Genomic DNA, 22394 nt, shown 5'->3' on the forward strand with positions numbered 1-22394 from the left:
ATGAAATCAGGTTTCATGTTGTGCACAGGCTCAGACCAAGACGTGATCGTAAACCTCGTACCATTGTTGCGAAATTCGAAAGGCGTTAGGATAGAGACCGCGTTTTAAAAGCAGCCCCTGGTAAACTTAAAGACTCTCCATATAGTGTCTACGAGCAATTCACGAACGAAATTATGGAGAGACGGAATATTCTGTGGCCAGTGTTTAAAAGGGAACAAAGGATGGGGAAAAAAGTTAAGTTTAAAGAAGATAAACTTTATGTAAATGGTCAAAGAATTTATCCCGAGGATGTGCAGCAAATGCGAACACAAGGTCATCAGTACAGCAGGGATACATTTAACGGTAGATGTGTGAACAATGAAAACATGCAAGCTCCTGTGACCATTTCCCAACACACCCGCAAAGTGGAGATGTTCAAAACGGTTCCACATAGGACAGGCCAACAAGGGGACAGTTTGTTTTTGATCAATCTTCTGACAATTTTAAAATCTCATGTCTAAATATTTGTAGTATAAAGAATAAATTGTTATTCAAAGAATTCAATGATATTTTGATATTTTAATAAATTATGACATTTTTATATGTACTGAATCAAAAATTGATAATTTAGATGTGTTGAATTTACCAGAAGGGTATAGTAGTTTTTCTAACTGTAGAAAACAATTTTCAAAAAAATCAGGAGGTATTACTGTTATTGTCAAAGAGAAGTTAAAAGATATACTTAATTTTCAAGATACTGATTGTGAATTTGTGCTATGGGTTAACATTGAAAATATTATTAAACAAAAACATTTACTTTTGGGGTGCATTTATATTCCCCCCAGAAAACTCTAAATATTCTTCACAAGAGTCTTTTGACCAAATTGAAGCAGAACTTTTGTCATTAAAAACTGAAAGTACTGTTACAGCACTGATTGGTGATTTTAATGCCAGATCTAGTACACTGGCTGATTATGTTGTACCTGATGACAATTTAATGAGGTTTTTGAATATTGATGAAATGAATGATGTGCATAACTATTTGTATGAATTTCAAAAGCTGCAAGAAAAGGGTATACCTGTGGATAGAAGTAGTGAAGATAGAGGTCGATGTAGTAATTATGGTTATAAAATGTTAAATTTTTGCAAAAATAATAGTATTTTATAGCAAATGATAGAATTTGTGATGATGCAGGTATAGGTAAAGTTACATGTAGTGAAACTAGCATTGTTGATTATCTTATTGTTTCGCCAGATTTATTTCCCTCTATAACAGAATTTCAAGTGGTAGATTTTGATCCATTGATCTCTGACGTTCATTGTCGATTACATGTCACATTTTCTATTTTGACAACAAATGATTTGCATGACAAAGGTCCAACGGTGGGTGTTAGTAAACCTGTCCGTTGGATTAGTGACAGGAAAAATCAATTTGTTGACAGCGTTGAAAATAGCTTATTATTACATGTAGATGAACTTACTGATCGGATTGATGAATTTGATGTAAACAGTATTTCGTTTCAAACCGATCTAGATACTTTTGTAGAAGATTTGAATAAATTGTACCTAGATTCAGCTGTAGATACGTTTGGTACTAAGACTGTTTATTCGAATACTCAAAGAAAAATTGATCAACCGTGGTTTGATGGTCAATGTCATGAAAAACGTAATGAATTTCACAAAGCGAAGAAAAAATATAATCGCTTGAAAAACGATGACAGTCGTCGAGGATTAAAATGCGCTGCGAAAGCATATAGAGTTCAAATGAATAAATATTATCAAGAGTACCAATTTAAGATCGAAAACGATTTGCGTGCCACGTCCGAATCAGAACCGAGAGAATTATGGAAAATACTTAACAAGATAAATAGATCAGCCGATAGTCAATCAAAGAAATATTGATGAGTTATATGAGTATTTTAAATATCTTAATATTGCCGCCGAAGATGTCGAATCCGATAAAGATTTCGACATTCCAGATTGTAATGATGATGTTATTAATGACATACTAAACGGCAATATTACAGAAGATGAGATTTTGAAAGCCGCAAAAGATATGAAAAACGGGAAAGCACCGGGATATGATATGATAGTGAATGAGTATATTAAGTCTTCGATACATTTATTTTTACCCTTGTATGTAAAGCTTTTCAACAAAATACTAAATACCGGTGTTGTTCCTAAAATTTGGACTCTGGGAATCATTTTACCTATTTATAAAAACAAGGGTGATCCCCTGAATTCAGATTCATATAGAGGTATAACCCTGGTATCGTCAATGGGCAAACTTTTTACTGCTGTTTTAAACAACAGATTGGCAAAATATGCTGATTTATTTGACGTTATTCCTGACGCACAAGCAGGCTTTAGGAAGGGATACTCAACTCTTGATAACATTTTCTGTTTGCATGTTTTGACTGAACTATATATGTCATTTGGTAAAAAATTATACTGTGCCTTTATAGATTTTAAAAAGGTATTCGATACGGTATGGAGACTTGGGTTATGGCAAAAATTGGTACAAAAGGGTGTTACTGGTAAAATACTTAATGTGATTTATAGTATGTATAATAGCATTAAGTCATGTGTTAAGCAAGGGGGTGATATATCTGAATTTTTTTCGTGTGATCTTGGAGTAAGACAAGGCGAAAATTTATCGCCTTTCTTATTTTGTATTTTTCTCTCAGATTTGGAAGACTTTTTGAATGCCAATAATATTACAGGCCTTCAAAAAGTTTCAGAAAAATGCCAGGACCATCTAGGAGTCTTCATATCAATTTTTGTGTTACTTTATGCGGACGATACTATACTGTTAGCTCAATCTGCGGAAGATTTACAAATTTGTCTTAAAGTTTTTGAAGATTTTTGTTCTCAATGGAAATTGTCAGTTAATACTGACAAATCAAAGGTATTGATATTTTCGAAAAGAAAAAATAGAAATGTATTCAATTTTGAATTATATGGTTCAAATTTAGAAATAGTGAATTCTTATTCATATCTTGGTGTACTTGTTAATGATAATGGTAGATTTACATTAGCAAAAAAGAAACTAGTTGAACAAGCACAAAAAGCTCTGTTTGCTTTGTACAGAAAAATTAGAAATATTTCGATACCCATTGATCTGCAGCTTAAATTATTTGATTCATTGATTACACCGATTTTATTATATTCATGTGAGATCTGGGGTTTTGAAAATATAGATATTATGGAAAAAGTTCAACTTTTCTTAAAAGAGTATTATCTATCAGGTCGAGTACACCCAACTTTATGATATACGGTGAAACAGGTAGATTTTCTTTAGAGATTTTTATTAAGTTACGAATGTTGAATTTTTGGTCTAGACTACTGACAAATGAAACAAAATTATCAAGTATTATGTATCAATTGTTGTATAATATGCATCAAACAGGCATGTGTAACTCAAAATGGGTCAATTATTTAAAGTCAATATTAGATGATACAGGTTTAAGCTATATATGGAATAGTCAATGTGTATTGAGTAGTTTTGATGTAAAAATATGTGTAAAAAAATATTTATGTGATCAGTTTATCCAAAAGTGGCATAGTGACATTGACAACTCATCTAGAGGACAGTTTTATGCATTACTTAAAAATGATTTTTGTCGAGAAAAAATTTGTTAAAATTGAACAAAAACAGAAGAATTTTTATAAGTAAAATAAGATGTTCAAATGTGAAATTTCCAATCGAGACTGGTCGTTGGAATGGTATTCCAAAAGAAAATCGTTTGTGTCATCTCTGTGAAACTGAATCCATTGGAAATGAATTCCATTATCTGTTTATTTGTCCACATGTAGAAATTAAACAGTTCAGAATTAAATACATACCCCAATATTTTATAACGAATTCAACCTATGAAAAAATGAAAGGTATGCTTTCATTTTGCAATGTAAGAGTTTTGAATAATTTGGCCATTTTTATACGAAAAATAATTTCATACCTATAAGGAAGATTGTTGTGAACAATATGTATGTACAGTTTACGTATTATATGTTTGTTTGAAGTTCGCCATTGTATTGTTTATGTATTATATATGTATGCCTCTTGTTACAGTGTAATCTGTCTAGAGTGAAATAAAAACTTGAAACTTGATCATTAAAAAGTTTCCCAATAGTACCCCCCAAGTTAACACAGGGGCCACCACAATTAAAAATTTTAGGGTGGGGCAAATCAATGCTCAAATACCCTGTGGTGAAATCTGTAACATGTCTGTACCTTTTAAACTGTATTTGATCCTTTTGCCTATCAGAATAATATTGCAATTCACAGTATGGTTTTCCTCACTTAATTAAACAATGAATAAATTGGGAATAGTTTTAGAATTGTCAATATTTTTAGACCTCTTTTAGTTATAGAAGAATCCCTCTTTTTCTCTGTGCATACAAAATAATCCACGCCATTCACAATCTTTACATGTACAGTATACACAAAACATATATCTCTGTTTCTGAACTTATAAAATGTTTCCCAATTCACAGTCACATATACATTTTGTACCAGTCGACCCCAATACTTCAAAAAACTTCAAATGGATAGTATAAGTGCACTATTTGCTGTTATAACACATAATTTCGTTTTTTTTTCTTTTCAACAACAACAAAAAAACAAAAACAAAAACAAACAAAAAAAAAAAAAAAAAAAAAGAAAAATCCCGACCCCAAGTACCTGTGCATACACCCACACTTCCATGACAAAACATGTATGTCATTTTTAATAATTCGTTGAAATTAAAAGAGATATCATACATGTAAACTAGCTGATATATTTGTAGAAATGTCTATATGACTTGTATGATAAATCATTAAGTATTTTGTAAGACAAATTATAGAAAATTGAAACTTAACGATTTATAATATAATTTCGTTATCGGGACAGGGTTAAAATTTCTGCATGTACCGAAAAATAAGACTTAAAGTTTAAAAGATACGCAAGACATGCAGTTCCATGGCTTATATCATTAACAATTCTGTTGATCTAGATCTTGATATCAAATCTTTATATAATAAGTGAATATTAATCTGACGAAGCACAATGAAATTCCCTTTAAAAGTTTTTAATAGTGATAAAGTACTAATCATTTTGCAATGGGACAATATGTTTGCTCTGCCGACAGAAGAGATTGATTGATAATCATTGATTAATTGATCATGGTTTTACGTCCTACGACAGATATTTTATGCATCCAGGACGAGAACGATTGACCGATCGAAAAGACCCATCTTTACACCTGTTCAACTCGCTAGCCGGATCTTTAATGTGCTAGCTCACAGAAGCAACAACCCGCAGATCGGCATGCCACCCCTCTCGAGCACATCATTCTGATTTCGAGCCACCCAGTCGCCGCTCTATCCCCTAAAAATCGAACCCAATATCCCCGCACTCGAAGCGAGCACGCTACCCTGAGACCACCGATGCGAATCAGCCAGAACAAAATTTGTCATATGGCCTACATAAAAATATCGCTTAAAAACACGCAAAAGTATTATGCTAAACGGTGAAAATGCTTGTATTACTATTACTTGAATATCTTGTTCAAAAACAAAAATAATAATAAAGGTGTATAGGCCAATAAATGGTATCATTTATAAATTCATTGATGCATTGAATTATATAAATAGCACTGAGGATAAGAATCATGCAACATATGATTCGTGGTTGGAAAGCCTACATATTTTTAAAATGTTATAGTAAACAGAAATTAAGATGTGACTTTTCATATAACCCTTGTTCATATGGGATAACAATTATAAAGAATGTACTGTATAAAGTTCAAAATTAAGGGAGATAACTCTGTAAAAGACACTGAAATACAGTGGAAATTGTTGGATTTTCGAAATGGATTATCTCCTAAGAGCAGACAGATTGGAATGAACAATTATACATTTCATCATATAGACCTATAAAGCAACTTAATAACTAAAATAAAAATGAGTAGTCTTTTTTTTTTGGGGGGGGGGGGTGGGGGATGTATCACATATGACAGAATTTGCATGATTCTTACAAACACTGCTACTTAAACATTAATGTCTCTCTTGAAAATATACTGCTATATCTGTTTTGTTCGACTGAATTCTGAAACAAACAACCCATCAATGGCTGAGTTTTTTTTTGTACTATTATAGCTGAAATATTTATAACCATTTTGTAACAAATATAATGCAGATACTGTTTTGCTTAAATAATTTGAAATCTTTTTAATCATTTTACAAAATAATTAAATTTTTCAGTTGGTTTTCTACGAACTCTTGAGAAAGGATTTCAGAATATTATTTCAAACCTAAGATGTTCCAATTAGGCCTGCTTGTGTAGATGTATTCGTCAAGTGTAGACTACAGTTTAAAACGTGTTCTTATCTGAATAAAAGACTAAATAAAAATGTTTATTATATATGATATACTCAAGGTAGTAAAACACAAAAATAAGTATTAAAATTACATAAATGGATTTTGATTCCATAAATATTCGTGAATAGCTCAAAAAGCATTCATTTCGGAATGAGTGGATTTCCTTTTTTTAAAACTGAAATTACATACAAGTATTTATTATTCTCTTCGAAGATTTATAAAGTTCAAACGGACTTTACAATTTACACCGAGAAGTTTATTTATAGGACTATATAATTTACACTTGTAGCAGTTTAAATGTCTATTACTTAGTATTTGGTGGATGACTGTGTCTCATTGACAATCATACTACATCTCCTATTTTCATATACTCATGTACAAATTTACACCGAGGTTATTTTTAGATATTTTATAGTTGCTCCCCGCTACCTTATCTCATTATTGCAATTTGATATTTTAGGTAGTTGATATAAATTTATTCAGTACATGCGTACTTTGATACACACTTTTACATCGAGTTTAACACTATGACTTTACCGGAAAAGCTTTCTTAGTGTAAGGTTAAATATATATTTGTGAGTTTCCGTTTAGTAACAAAATAACTGGAACTTAAGGCGAACTTGGAAAAAATATATGATTCCCAATATCTTGTAAGTAAACGAATTCACATTTTGATTTTTTTTAACTGAGTACATTGTATTTTGATATCTACAAATAGCGTTAAATGGATCATACGTTGTACTTTTAACTGTATATACTCCCACACAAAAGAACAGTCAACATAAACATTGAATTAATTTCTCAAATCATAATGATAATTTATCATATAAATAGTTTCTATATGAATGTGAAATTTGCATAACTCCTATCAAAGAAATGTATTTGAAAAAGTGTCAAATCAGTGTGCTTGTCAGTATTTGGTGTGTCCATATTTTCTTAGAGTATGGAAATATAATACTATCTAGCCTAGATATTATACAGTCATGCTTGAATTCGTACACACAACAATATCGTAACATGTTCACATTTAGATAATTTGTTGTTTTACTAATTGGTATATAAGATAATTGATACACAAAATGAAATCGCTATGTACATCAGATATGCTCATTGGGTTTGAATGATGGATTCAGTAACAATTAATTTACATTTTCTCTACAGTGTGGAGTTAACAGAAAAAGGGGTTGGGCAGAAGATCAACCAACGAATTGCCTTTACCAACTTTAAGTTCGTTTTGTCAAAAATATATTGTATTCCGTAAAATTAATGACCTAATTCAAAATTGCTGGTCTTCGTTACAAATGTTTTCTAGGTATTTAACAAATATTTAGGTATTTCATCGTTCGATTTCGGTAGGTTAAACTTCTTTTATGTAAATAAAAGACATAAAGTATTTTAAAACACGTTTAGCTAATTAACATTTTCTGTGGCTTTCAACATGTCAGATGCTATAGGTTAGGATGGCACCAAGTCAGAAAATAGCTTGCCAGACAACCTCTAGAATTGCTGGAGTAATGTTCCTGTTAAAATATGACTGCATGTAATATGACAGTCATATGATTATATCTTTCATCGATCAATTTTGACAGTGAATTCATCCCCTATTCAATCATTGTAAGTTAAAATTTTGAAGTATTCCGATTTTATAAACTAATAAACTTATACACAAATATTATGATGTAATTTGCAGGAAGTAAACATGTTGTTGTTTCGGGACGTAAGTTAAAACCACGTTTCCGGAAACAAGGTTAAATCTTCTTGTCGTTAGGGAAGTTCATTCAGCTCAGACGAAGTGTGTGAAACTTATAAAAATGATTGTTAAGGAATACACTAATTTGAAATTAATCTATACATTAAATGAAATAGTATCAATGGAACCAACATTTGTGTATAATTTCCAATAACCGAAAAGTATACCATGGAAAACAACGTACGGTACAATTATAATCATTTCTACCATGATTTATTTTTAGAAATTTTCAGGATTTGAATCCCAACCTGAAAATTTCTGATTTAAATAAAAGAAAGGCCAAGTAAAATAAATGATATTATATTTGTTTCATATTACATGGAATTTTATCATAGGATAGTAGATTTTTTTGAATGACGTAAATTTCAGGTTTTTAACCTGTAAAAAAACGGGAAAATAATCATCAAAAAGGTGTCTGAATCGGGTAACCTGAAAAACAAATTAAAACAAAACTAGATGGACACCAAAATCACTATGCCCGCAAAGCTGATTTTCGGCGTACTACCTCGGTAAATGTCGGAGTATTGTATAATTAGGTTTGCTGACTTTCACACCAATAAGATGCCAAAGTGGGTTTACGGATAATACCCATGGACAACCAAGGTCCGAGAAAAGCGGACATTTCTTCATGATTAACATCTTCCCATTTATTTAATCTTGAATTTGGTTTTAAGTTGTTAGTGTTCCGAATCTGGTTGGCATACCGATTAGTTTCTTCACCAAAAATGTCAATAATTGGAGTATTGTCATCAGAGGATAACCAAAGGAAATATTCAAGTGGTTCAGAAATTCAAACGGGGGGATTAGTTGGTCCGATTGATTCATCAAAAGGTTCAATATCATGTGGAAATTCACAACTGTCAGCATTCTGCACTGTCCACAGATATTCAGGGTTTAAATCTGGATAATTTTCTTCGTCACTTTCTTCAGCACTCTCCTCGTATAGGCTGATATCTGACACATTATCGTCAAATTCGTCGTTCATTTTGAATAAGTATGACGTCATCGTATTTATGACGTTAAGACTTGTTATGAAAATTACTTAGCAACATGATAAAAATACAAAACTGTAACTGTTAGCCTTTTTATTGGTCTTAATTGTAATTTAATTTGTGAAGAAATTTTTCTTCCTGAATGACATATTATACACATACTACCTGCAATTGAGGGTGGTATACTTAATTACCACTCGAAGGAAGAATGTCGCCCGAGACGTAGTCGAGGGCGATATTCTTTCCTGAGTTAGGTGATCCATTATACCACCCTCACCTGCAGGCAGTATGTGTTATATTATACTGAATATCTTTTTTAACCAGTATACCACCATTCTATTGATAAACAAATATCAAAAGATCCATTGACTTAATATTTCTCCTTGTAAAGTGCTTTTTTCCCCTCTGCAAAACCATCCTTAACCCTTTCAGTGCCAAAGCGACATTTTTGTCGTTTGAGGGTTGGCTGTCAAAGCGACGTTTTTGTCGTTTGGAGGTTGACTGCCGAGGCGACAAATTTGTCGTTTAATTTAAAAACAAACACATTTTTGACTTATTATACTGTCTTTATTTTACAGTAATTCATGATACTATTTTGTATATATGTAAAAGGGAATGTAGTCGCAAAGTCGCAATGTTTTCTTTCTGTTTTCATAAAAGATAATGTAAATGACGTCATAGCATTATCGCACGTGAAAGTGCGGGGTAAAAGTGGTTGTATAGCCCATGGCAATTCGCGGTCATTAAAGTAATCTTTTCTCGACCGTAGCCTCATGAGAGGTATTTATGTACGACACATAGACACTATTTAGACTAGCTTTCGTATAATTTCACAAGAAAATTTTTCTTGTTTAGAGTTAATTTTTTTTCGAAAATATTCGGGTTATTAATTTCTAATGAACTACGCGCAGGTATCACATATCAATGCGCGAATTACAGAATAATACATGTATAGGTAACAGTGTGTGAGAAGATTTCTAGAAATCGAATGTCAGTCGAAGAAAGTGGAAAAGCATGGATCTAAAGTCATTCCAATATGCATTCATAGACGAAACCCAAAATATGCACAAAAAACTATTTTGTTTCTTGGATTTTGTTTTACCTGTAGTTAAGGTCCGTACGTACATTCATATTGTTTTAATAAGTTATAGAAGATATTGAACACTAAGCCACGCAAAAAAAAATAACAAAAAAACCTATTCAGCTTATAGTACTTGTACAGTGCACTGATATAGCAAATACTTACGAAATGCATTTCAAAAGTTTTATTCCTCTGATTCATATATAGTACAAACCCATAGGCAGAGTATATCTGATGATGTGTCACTTTTACCTTAAACACTGTAAACGTATTGATATGCGCTATTTCCGCGATGGACAAAAAAATAGTACACGCGGAATTGAATTTTAACTCTGTATAACGCTGATCATTTTACGACACCGCGAAAAAAGACACCTGCGAATATATATTGACAGAATCCGTAAAACTCCGAAACCGCAAATATAACCCGTTTACAGTTAATGTGTAAAATCCGTGATTTAATACAGGCAACTCATTTTGAATCAACATAAAAAGTTTCAACTGGAAAACATCATATATTTTTGTCTGGAACAACTTTTTGCTGTTTACATAAGGAGAATGGATAATGCGAGTATGTCAAAGGGACAACCACCTCACCTGGATGAAAAATGTCAGCTCAAGGCCACCCATCGGTCTTCAATGAAGATGGGGACGTAAAACACGTTTTACTTTTTCCTTCCAATTTTCGTATTAGGTTTACCAATTTCTTCTTTATAGTTGGTTTAATTCTTCATTGGTAAAAAGAAATGGTAAACGTCATATATTTCACTCTCACTAAATTTAAGCATATCGAGGTGGCAAAACGATAATAAATGTACATGCAAATTAAGGACACAAAAAAATACAAGTACTCAAATAGCCCAATGCAGTCAAAACAAAACTAGCTCTGCAAATATTTCGTTTATTTACTATACACAGTTTTCATATGTTTGTGTTCTGTTGCATATTATGACATACAGACTATTAAATGGAAATTTGTTCGAACGTTTCTCCTGAGACCAAGCTTGTCGGTACCCATTTGCCATATTTTCTGTGTGATGTGCTAGGAAAAATGTCATCAAATCATGTCAGATTTAAAGTTCTAAATAATTAATAGGCATTAGGACATTCTGGTATTACATTAATATCTACCCAAAAGAATGAAGCATTATAAAAAAAAATTAGTTTAAAATTTCGAATGATACGTAAGATCGAGTTTGAAGGTATAAAGTTTTTTTCCAAGTCAAAGAATACAAACAGCAATATTACAACGTTTGCAGAATCGATCAGAACAAATTGATATCAGATCTATTGTTTTCTGAGGCGTAGACCTTTTTTGGGGAGGGGGTGGTGATTTGCTTATTGAAGGCATGAGAAATATTTTAGCAGAAGTAGTATTTCTATTTGACATTCTACAGGAGTACTGGGAAATATTGATGAATGATCACGTTTTCTTTATTTGGCTAAGTAAAACTTTATGCAAAAAATGCGGAATAAGCTTTCCTTTAAAACATCCTAGCCCTCTTCCGCTAATAAAATGGTACAATGTTTGTTGCCTTTTACACTTGTTAAAAGAACAGTTTCCTCTTCTGGTGATGTCTGTGTGGCAGTATGATGTCAGTAAAGTTTAACTGGCGACGTTTCCAACTGAAATTTGAACGCCCGTTTCCGTTTTTCGTCGGTATCACTTATGCGCTTAAAATTTCACAATTATCTTCTTCTCGGTAAAACGCTCGAAAGGTCTGTAAACAAATTACGTCATTTTGCACGTTTGTTTTGTTTATATAAACATTAAAATGAACGAAGTTGAATATTCTGACAACACGAGTCTAATATTTTGTTTTCGATAAATCATCGTAAATCAATTATTTGTACTGAAAAACGGCAGAAAACCACAGTACTGAAAAATGACTGAAATTTACAGTACCGAAAGTTTACTGAAATTTTCAGTACTTAAAATTGACTAAAATTTATAGTACTGTAAAATGACAAAAAATCAAAGTACTGTAAAATGACAAAAAAGGTAAGTACTGAAATTAACGAAAGAAATTCCTTACTGAAATGCTATTGGAAAGAAAGTACTGATTTTATATCGGCATTAAAAGTACATAAAATCTGCAGTTAAATTCCTGGTAGTGTATTCATGACGTCGCCAAAGTATTTGGCGCTGATAACGTCGTTTTGTTGAGGCTTTGTGACGACGTCAGCAATGTTCAAGATTTGAATTTGGCACCGAAAGCGTTAAAGAGTAATCAAGGGAACCAAGGTTATAGCGGTAATCAAAACAATGCAATCCAGGGACAAAGACCCGACATGGAAAACAGACATACACAACAAAGAACATAAAGTATCTAAAATCATACATACAAAGTAACAAAATCAAATGAGCAACTCGGACTCCACTAAAAACTGGGAGCATGGACCAGGTGCACCGGTAGGGTAAGCGTCCACTGTTTTTCTAGAAACACTCGCCGAGTTGCTCATAAAAGGTCAAGTCCAGGGTAGACAAACGAGGAAAGGAAAACCATGACCCGTTGAATAAATCAGTTTTCGTGGTGCAGATGGAAACACCATAACGATCCACGAGTCCATGATGACGGCCATAAATCTTCTGTAGTGATGACTTCAATCTTGTAGCAACATAACCCTGTTCCAGAGGCCTATTTGTTAGAGTTCTTGTGCGATACAAAAAGTCTGCGTGGTTTCGGCAAGCTCTGGCATAACGTATGAGTTGTGATATGAACACTCCATACGCAGGTGATGAAGGTATATTGCCACAAATCAGTTCTATGCAGCATACATAGGAACATTCATACCAAGTGTGGATTCAATTGTAGTGTCAGAGGAGAAGATATTAGAAAGAAATAACTTTAAAAAAACAGCAAAACTCGTTGAAAAAAGGCAATAACTCCAACATTACCTAACAACGGATTAAAACTGCAGATATATCTCATCACTGAACAATTTTATCCATGTCAGAATTTAGCTAAACCTAACGGTTTTGAGGATATATGCATAAAAAAACAAACAAAACTACTGTCTGACCCCTATGTTCTATTATTAGTAACGAAGGCCATGTTTTCGACGAATCAAAAATCCTCACATAAGTTTTATGCAAGATGCCACAAGGAACATTCATTCCAAGTTTGGTTCTAATTAGTCAAATAATTTCAGGGAAAGAGTAATCAAGGGAACCAAGGTTATAGCGGTAATCAAAACAATGCAATCCGGGGACAAAGATAACATATGGAAAACAGACATACAAACAAAGAACATAAAGTAACTAAAATCATACATACAAAGTAACAAAAGTAAATGAGCAACTCGGACGACTCCACAAAAACTGGGAGCACGGACCAGGTGCACCGGTAGGGTAAGCGTCCTCTGCTTTTTATAGAAACACTCGCCGAGTTTCTCATAAAAAGTCAGGTCCGGAGTAGACAAACGAGGAAAGGAATACCATGACCCGTTGAATAAATCAGTTTTCATGGTGCATATGGGTACACCATAACAATCCACGAGTTCGTCCACATGATGACTACCATAAAACTTCTGAAGTGATGACTTCAATCTTGTAGCAACATAACCCTATTCAAGAAGCCTATTTGTTAGAGTTCTAGCGCGATACAAAAAGCGTAGTTTCGGCAAGCTCTGGCATAACGTATGAGGTGTGATATAAACACTCCATACGCAGGTGTTGAAGGGATGTTGCCACAGATGAAAGGAAATTTGACAATTCTGAATGAAAAGTCATCACGTTTGTCGTAAAGTTTGGTCAATAGTTTTCCTTTACCATCGATTTCTAATTGTAGGTCAAGATATGAGGCTGACTTCACAGTGTCTGTAGTATCCTTTATCTCAAGTTCTTTTATGTAGATGCGATGTATCAAATTCCCGAAATTAGGATTGTTTAAAGATAATACATCATCTATATAGCGGAAACTGAGATTGAAGGATCTAGCCAAACGATATTCTTTCTTTCTGATCAGATAAGCTATAAAGTCAGCCTCATAAGAGTGAAGGAACAGGTCACCAAGTAAAGGAGCACAATTTGTTCCCATTGGAATGCCGACCGTTTGTTGAAAAACACGTCCACCACACTGGACAAATATGTTGTCGATTAAAAATTCCACCATTTTGTAAACATTTTCCTCTGTATATTTGGAAGATGATTTGGAATTATTTCTTACAAAGTATGAGGAATCTCTACCAAGAACTATATATTTGTATCTAGGTGTACCATCTTTTTTTGGAAAAACAACGATGTATAATGTTTTTAAGTCAGGATTTTAACTGAGTATGGGGAATAGAAGTATACAATTTTGAAAAATCATAAGTTTTAATGTATTATATTCAGATAATAGTCTTGAACTAATTGTTTCCAAAAGATCTTTCGAATTTTTCAGGATCCACATTGAATTAATACCACTTCGGGAGTAACAAGTGTTGTGGTAGGACCGCAGACCCTCTTTGACAGTTGTACGTATAGAAGTTAAAAGTTTTGAAAGAGGTTTGGTGGTACATTTTGCAGATCCAACTATGAAACGTTGTTTGTATGGATTCTTGTGGAGTTTAGGAATCCAGTACATAGATGGTAAATTCCAATCATCGTCCTTGGTAGAGAGACCAAAAGGGGATAGCGCAGATTTATGGTTTTCCACAATCTCTTTTTTGGAGAGTGTGGTAGCAGTATAGATCTTATCACTGCTATTATTTTCTACGTCTACCTCTGATAATAAACATTGGATGTAAAACGTTTTGCAGACAAAAACAATGTTGTTTTGGGCTTTGTCTGCTGGTACGACAACATATTTGTTATGGATAGTAGACAATGTTTTTGCTACATCGGGGTCTTTAAAAATGCCGTCTGGTGTTTTTTGTTTTGGGCCGAAATTAGAAAATACAGTAATACCGGACTGCACAACGGTAAGGACGAGATAAATTTCTGGTCGGAGCGGGTTGTTTACTCGAAGGAAGGGTGGTATACTGGAATACCACTTATCCTTTTATGCAATCAACATTCTAGAATTTAATATGTATAACATATTTCCTTAACGCATTCGGCCGACGAAACACATATGTGTCCTTAGCGCAGGCAAAGGTTTAAATTTTTTAAACCTCTTGAGTGCCAAGGCTTTCCCTTTATTTTGTCAAGGAAGAATTTGAAATTTCTCAGTGCCAACTGTTCTGTTTATGACATACAGACTAACTTTACGTCACAAGTAGGGCACAACGGCGATCGAACGCAGAAACTGAAAAAAAGGCATTGCATATGGAGTTAACGAGTTCTGTGCCACAGGGCATTGACAAACATACGTACAAATTCGTACATAAAAATAGAAAGAAAGGAAAACGATAACAAACATAGATATGATATAGTTAGTCGTTTCAGAAAAGTGTTTTCAACGTGAGGGTTTCTAGAAAAATCTTATTTACCAAATTAAGCCTCTTCATAGATCGATCCAAAAGGGGACAGGGGCCCGCTCCCCCCATAAGGTCGACAAAATTCAGTTGATAAAAAAAATCACTGAGCCATGACGGAGCCGGGCTCCATCTTACGCCTTTTTCATGTATCCTAAATTATGAAACTATATATATGAAATGACACCTTCTCTAGGTCGAACTCTCTGAAAAGGAGCACTTTTTTCATTTATTCTGATGTAGTTTGATATATTGGATGAAAGGATTTGTTTCTGTTATCAGGTTAAAAATTTATAAGTCGTTGGATCAGATCTTTACATGTTTTGACTTTATATTTCATTTCCTGTCAGACTAGACGGGAAACAATCTTCTTTCTAAGTACAATTCTCTCAGAATCTCGTTTTTGATCTTGAACCTTATGAATTAAGCTTATTTAAAACATTAAAAGGAATACTGAGTCTCCCAAATTTATTATATATTACAATTATTACTTGTATGCTGAATGATTTTATTTCCTAATCAGAAAATACCTTGCGCTATTACAAAATTTGCATGTAACAAAATTAATTTTCATAATCATAATTATTATGTTCAGCTAACAAAATGTTCCGTGCGATAGATGTCAACTTTGAGTGAACATCTTTTGAAATATTTGCGATTTTATCTAAAAAAAACATACATGTATATAATGCACCGTTGATATTGTATGTTAGATAATTAAAAGTTTATCATTTTTTTATTTGTTGCTTTAATTGTTATGAGTTTTTTTTTACAAATATTTCTTTTTCTTCTATACGAAATAACACGTAAAGCGGGATGATTTAGATAGATTGTACTGAAGAAGAAAAAAAGAGAGAAGTAAATGAAAAGTGAACATTCAGTGATCAAAGGAAAAAAAACAAATAGACAAAAGATCAAAACTTGCAAGAAATTTTTAATTTTCGCTGTAAAGCACCCCACATATCATCACGTTTAGACTTGTGATATCAGTTACATTATTGAAGAACAACTGACTTGTTTTTTGAATGTGTAGACAACAGTTGCTAAGCCTATACATAGGCTCTTTGGCTTAGTAAGGGTTAAGAGACCCAGGCCTGTTCTTGTAAGTTTATACCCTTCACTTTCAAGCTCAAACATTTTAACATTTAGAGGCTTCATTCCTTGTAGCTTCTTTGATATACACTGGTAGAACTTATCGGTGCTGGATTTAGCTTCATATTTCGATATTTTTGATTTGAGTTCTTTGACAGTCATGTATTTGACAGTCGCCTCTACAAATAGAGTTCACTGGCGACGAGTTATTTGCTACACCTAACAACATCTGCCCCACCGATATCGATATCGCCAATCGTCGACTTTCTACGACGTTTCGTCATTTACAATGAATATTGCATTTTCTCAGTTACATTCAATCGGTACACCCTCGGCCAATCCCGGTAATGATCGGAATCAACGAGATTGGCCGAAAAGTTGCGATTTCACTTGTAGTAAACACTGTGATGCTATAAATGTCACGAATAGAATTTCAATAAAGATGGCGAACTCGCGGCCTTTTGTATAATCTGACTGTTTAATATTTAAAAAATACTTTTTTTCTAGACTTGTGTAAAGCATTATGACGTAATACTAAAGCGTCGTGTTGTCGACGTGACGTAATTTTCCAGTTTACCAGCAAAGGGAATTTCGTATTTCCATCCTTACGATGTTTCTTCGAAGTATATTAATTTTTCCTGTTTTGTTTGTTATCAGTAAGTATTCGAAAGTGTTATATATTTTATTTAAGAATCGAGTGGTAAAACAAACTTCATGACCTTCTGCAGATCTGACAAAATGTTTCCAGTTTAGATGATCTCTATGCAAATCCATCACCCTATTTCTACATCTCTTGAGAAGTGGAAAAGAGAATGTTTTGGAACTGTATCAAAATAAAGTTTCAAGCTGATTTTGTGTTGTTTTACTTAAAGACTTGCTCAATGATATACAGAATATTACATAGCACTCATCTGTGAACAGAAACAAAAATCGACACGATATTCCAATATACACATTTTATGTACCACACCTCTGGCAACAAATTACATTGTACAAGAACATAAAAACAACTTGGAATACCATGAATAGTAAGCAATTCAATTCTTGACAAACAAAGCTACGTTATTGACTTATAGTATCTATGAAGATAAAAAAAAGCCCTAATAGTTAAACATTTTTTAGCTAACTCCATTACAAAAGGAAACGTATTATGGTTTACAATGTCAATATTCTGTATTTATTTAACATATATTTTAGGTATACACGGAGAGTTAAACAGTACACTCTTGGGATCAACTGTAGTATTGTCGTGTGAAAGTATTTCTAGAGCAGATTGGTACGGTCCTTATGATGGTGGAAGTGTGGAAGTAACATTAGGATTTAATAATATGTTCTCAGGCGAGCTCAGAGAACGAATATTCACATCCGGAAATAAACTATTCATCTCTAATATTCAGCCTAGTGATGAAGGGATATATAAATGTAGTGATGGGGAGGAGATTGTATCAACATTCAATTTATCAATACCTGGTAATTTCTTTTCATTTTTTCTTCTTAAGTACTTCTCTGTCTAAGAGTCAGGCAAAATATGCATCAGGTGTGGCATATGAAGAAAAAAAAGCGCAGTGATTTTATTGTATTATCCAAGTATTTATTCTCCATAATCTCCAGAAATATCCATCAAAGTGTTTGTAAAGCCTTTTTTAGATATTGATATGTAAAATTTAGTTGAAATACACTATGGAAAAATTGCGGGAAATTTTCCCTCGCCTTTTCCTTATATCAGCAGTTAAAAAATATCTATGTTACAGATGCTTCATGATAAATTTAAATCGATCTTCAGGTGCTTTCTAGATGTATTGAAAATAACTAAATTTGGAAAAATGATGTGCTGCCCATTGCCTGATTCTGACACAGAATGGTACTTCAATGTTCCGTATCTGTTGTAATCTCAATGCATGATTCATTGATGTACTATCAATTCAGGTTGTACATATGAAACGGCCCTACCTACAAATATAAATAATTAATTGAGTTTTTTGATTGATCGATTTTCTTCTATTTGTTTTAAAGTATCATCAGATGAACTAGGAAAAAAGGGGTAAATACACTTATTTCAAGGTGTATTTCAAAATTATGAGAGAAAGAGAAAAATAAAGTTAACTTTTTTTCTTCGGCTTAAAGAACTTTACATCATAAGTACTAGACAAAAGTGTCGAAGTTGTATGATGATTCTTTATAAAAGTTATTCCCCTTGAAAAGCGAAAAATGACCTCACTTAGCTTATATTTTGAAAACCATAATAGACACAAATATACCAACTTTCGGTTGATGAAAAGATTCTTCTTATAAAACCTACATATGTTCTCATAAGTTGCAGAAGGACTCCTTGTTAGAGTTATTACAGAGAGAAATCAAGGGAACCAAGGTTATAGCGGTAATCAAAAGACAAAGACAAGGACAAAGACCAGACATGAAAAACAAATATACACAACAAAAAACATAAAGTAACTAAAATCATACATACAAAGTAACAAAAATAAATGAGCAACTCGGACTCCACTAAAAACTGGGAGCATGGACCAGGTGCACCGGTAGGGTAAGCATCCTCTGCTTTTCTAGAAACACTCGCCGAGTTTCTCATAAAAAGTCAAGTCCGGGGTAGACAAAAGAGGAAAGGGAAACAATGACAGGTTGAATAAATCAGTTTTCATGTTGCAGATAGATACAACATAACGATCCACGAGTTCATGATGACGACCATAAAACTTCTGTAGTGATGACTTCAATCTTGTAGCAACATAACCCTGTTCCAGAAGCCTATTTGTTAGAGCTCTAGCGCGATACAAAAAGTCTGCGTAGTTTCGGCAAGCTGTGGCATAACGTATGAGTTGTGATATGAACATTCCATACGCAGGTGTTGAAGGGATGTTGCCACAGATGAAATAACGTTTTTGTAGTATTTAGACAATATCTTGAAAACTATAATAGATAGAAAGAACTTTCAACTGATGAAATGATCTTTATGACAAGCCCTACAAAAACTTCAACTGAGTCATTGTAAGAAAAGACTTATATGAGGAATTGCTGACATTTGAAGAACCGTAGCAGATAGTAAAAATATCATAGTTGTTGGAATACTTTTGTATTTCAAACATAAAATATTCGTAAGGCGAAAAAATGAATGCAAGTGGGTGATATGGTTCCTTTAGTGCCTCTAATGGTTTATCTCGTTAGAAATTAAATATACGGTCTGTAATATAAATTATTTGGGTATCATTGGTTGATTTTCCTTCCAGCTTTGATGTATTCAAGTGATAAGCAGTACTTTAGACACGTTGAAGTTGATATACTGATGAAGAAACTATTAGTTGGTTCGATGTAAGCCCTTACGATTATAAAATAACGATTATGAATGTAGATTTTGTTTTAAACTAACCACATGCTTTAATATTTTCTGATAAAACATTTCAAATGTACTATGACCTTTCCAAAGGTAGAAACCATAACAACGCATGCTTATAACCCAACTATTTCACAGACAAACACAATCAAGATAAGCACGTTGACATTAAAAGTTAAGACGTTACGCACGCTATTGCGGCACATTCGGTAACATCAGAATTCGATGTTTGTCGACACTTTTCGTTTCTTGCTTGCTTGTTTATTGAAAAACGTGTACAGTAAAGCAAAATATACAATATTTTTTTATTGGTAGTAATTATTTAAAACATCTTGAACATTTCTTAAAAAATCGAAAAGATTGTTAATCAGTACTACCGGTAAATTAAATTTGCAAATGCGTGGAATGCAACCGCCACATATATGCACGCTATGTCTGTCTAGAGAGGGAATATAACAACTTACTCCTGCGATAAGTTAAAATGTGCATTTTGATATACATGTATGATTTTATGTTACAAGTACCAATAGAAGAATTTGTACCTTTCACAACTTAGTATTTTGATTGAAAGAGCTTTATATCCATCTGAAAATCGGGCTTTCATCAACACCCATTAGATAGTTGATTGATTTTCGTTTCATTTGCTCATTTGCGTTTTCTAAAATAAAAAAAAACTGTTTATGACTCCCTTTTCTGCATTCATTTTATCTATTAGCATTCTGCTTTTCTATACATTTTTAAAGTTCTGTCAACACTGTTTTGCGTTTCCGTCATTCTACTCCGATCGAATTCCTATAAACTATAAGAATTTATTCTATTCTTTTTTTTTTTGGTTTATTCTTTCGTTTGTTAATAACACAAAATACAGATACTCTTAGTCTTTTTATATCCCTTTGATTTCGATTTTTTTGTCTCTTTCAGTTGCATATTTTCTATACTTGTAATTGCAAAGACAAGTATAAGTGTCTAGTGCTTGTTATCTAAAGCCAAAATTATTTCCATTTCATTTCCCCATTTCCAAACGTTCAAAAAGTGAAAGTTTGACAAATCGCTAGACATTTGCTTTGTTCGAATTTTACCCATTTTAAACGGTTAAAACCATAAAAATGAAATGTGTGTATTCCTAAGTGTATGTACAATTACAAAGTATTATTATTTCATAGAATAAATTGTCAATTGATTGTAGAATTGCGTTGGAGCATGACAATTTCTCAACGGACCCCGAAAATATTGACATATGACATTTCGCTAGACATTTTCAAAAAGACGTAACTTTTTTGCTTGTAATGAAAATATTATCAAATGTCGACGTAGCATTGCTGAAAGTATGTACATTTTTAGGAAATATTAATCGGAAAAGAATATTGTGTAAATAAGTTCTTACATTATTAACAGATTTTGGTTACTGAACACTTTTAGAAATCTGACTATTTACCAACACTTTCATTTTTGCATTGAATATTTTTTTTGCCTAAAATTAACGCAATTTCGATAATTATCTCCAAAGGAACATATGATATTATTCATCCATGCAAAGTTTGGCGAATTCCGTACCCTCTGCAATAGCGCAATTCACTATTTTAGCTTTTTTGAACCTACACTGTGTTACACATGACAATTTTGACGTTTTTTTTTACGAATTTTTGGAAAGTTTAATGGATTATAAAGAATTAGAAGTACCATTTGTGACAAATATTCAGAACTTATTATTTGTCCTGATTCCAACAGTATACAGCTTTCACATAATCACAGTTTTGATACTGTTTTAATCGTCATTTATAGTTTAGATAGGTGTGTTTTTTCAACACAGCGGCAATAGCGTGCGCGACGTCTATATGAATTCGTTACGTCTTATCGTGTTTTGGTTCCATGCGGACATTTTTGTCATTACACCAATTGAAGTATCTCTTTCAAAATATAATTGGGGGGGGGTATGTTTCTTGTATGAGAGGAACTTTCTAATTAATTCATGCCTTTTATAGGAACAAGATATCAGTAATAGATTTGTCGCCACCCATGAAAAAGGTAATTGTCATTCTCTTATATATAAAATACCCGCCTATTCTTGCCTGCCTATATTCAACGTAAATTTTTACTTTATATAGACACCAGTGTAGTATATCAGATACATGCTGATCACTATATTTTAACAAATATAACATTTTCACTAGAACCAATGTATTTAAAAAGATATTTACACTGGACGAGTTGGAATTGTGGATCCTCATACATTGCATGTCATGCAGTGCAGCTTCCCTGAAGCGGTACAAAACAATTCATGTCACTTGCAATAGGTACTTTGTGAGGACAACATATGTTTTGTGCATATTTTAAAAGAAATAATGTCCTATCGAACATAGATACTACTGAATGAGCTTGTCAGTGTTCTGGGAA

General features: G+C 33.0%; 1 protein-coding gene across 5 annotated transcripts in view; it reads left to right on the plus strand.

Annotated features, from left to right (window-relative positions):
- Window positions 1-6819: 6819 nt before the first annotated feature.
- Window positions 6820-22394, plus strand: part of LOC148622749 (semaphorin-2A-like) — a 36100-nt gene continuing 20525 nt past the window's right edge. For 3 of the 5 annotated variants that reach the window (XM_088572896.1, XM_088572899.1, XM_088572898.1), the window contains exons 1-5: window positions 6860-6992; window positions 17165-17313; window positions 17855-18127; window positions 19897-19978; window positions 21983-22025. In XM_088572896.1, coding sequence (XP_088429022.1) covers window positions 17268-17313; window positions 17855-18127; window positions 19897-19978; window positions 21983-22025 — 444 coding nt within the window. In that variant the 5' untranslated portion in view covers window positions 6860-6992; window positions 17165-17267. Of the gene's footprint in view, window positions 6993-17164; window positions 17314-17854; window positions 18128-19896; window positions 19979-21982; window positions 22026-22394 lie in introns of all 5 variants that reach the window. The other 2 variants (XM_088572897.1, XM_088572900.1) reach the window with 2 other exon arrangements.

The sequence above is a fragment of the Perna viridis genome, chromosome 3 (assembly GCF_037379345.1).
Source record: "Perna viridis isolate PV_CMFRI_1.1 ecotype Kerala chromosome 3, ASM3737934v1, whole genome shotgun sequence".
Classification (NCBI taxonomy): Eukaryota; Metazoa; Mollusca; class Bivalvia; order Mytilida; family Mytilidae; genus Perna; species Perna viridis.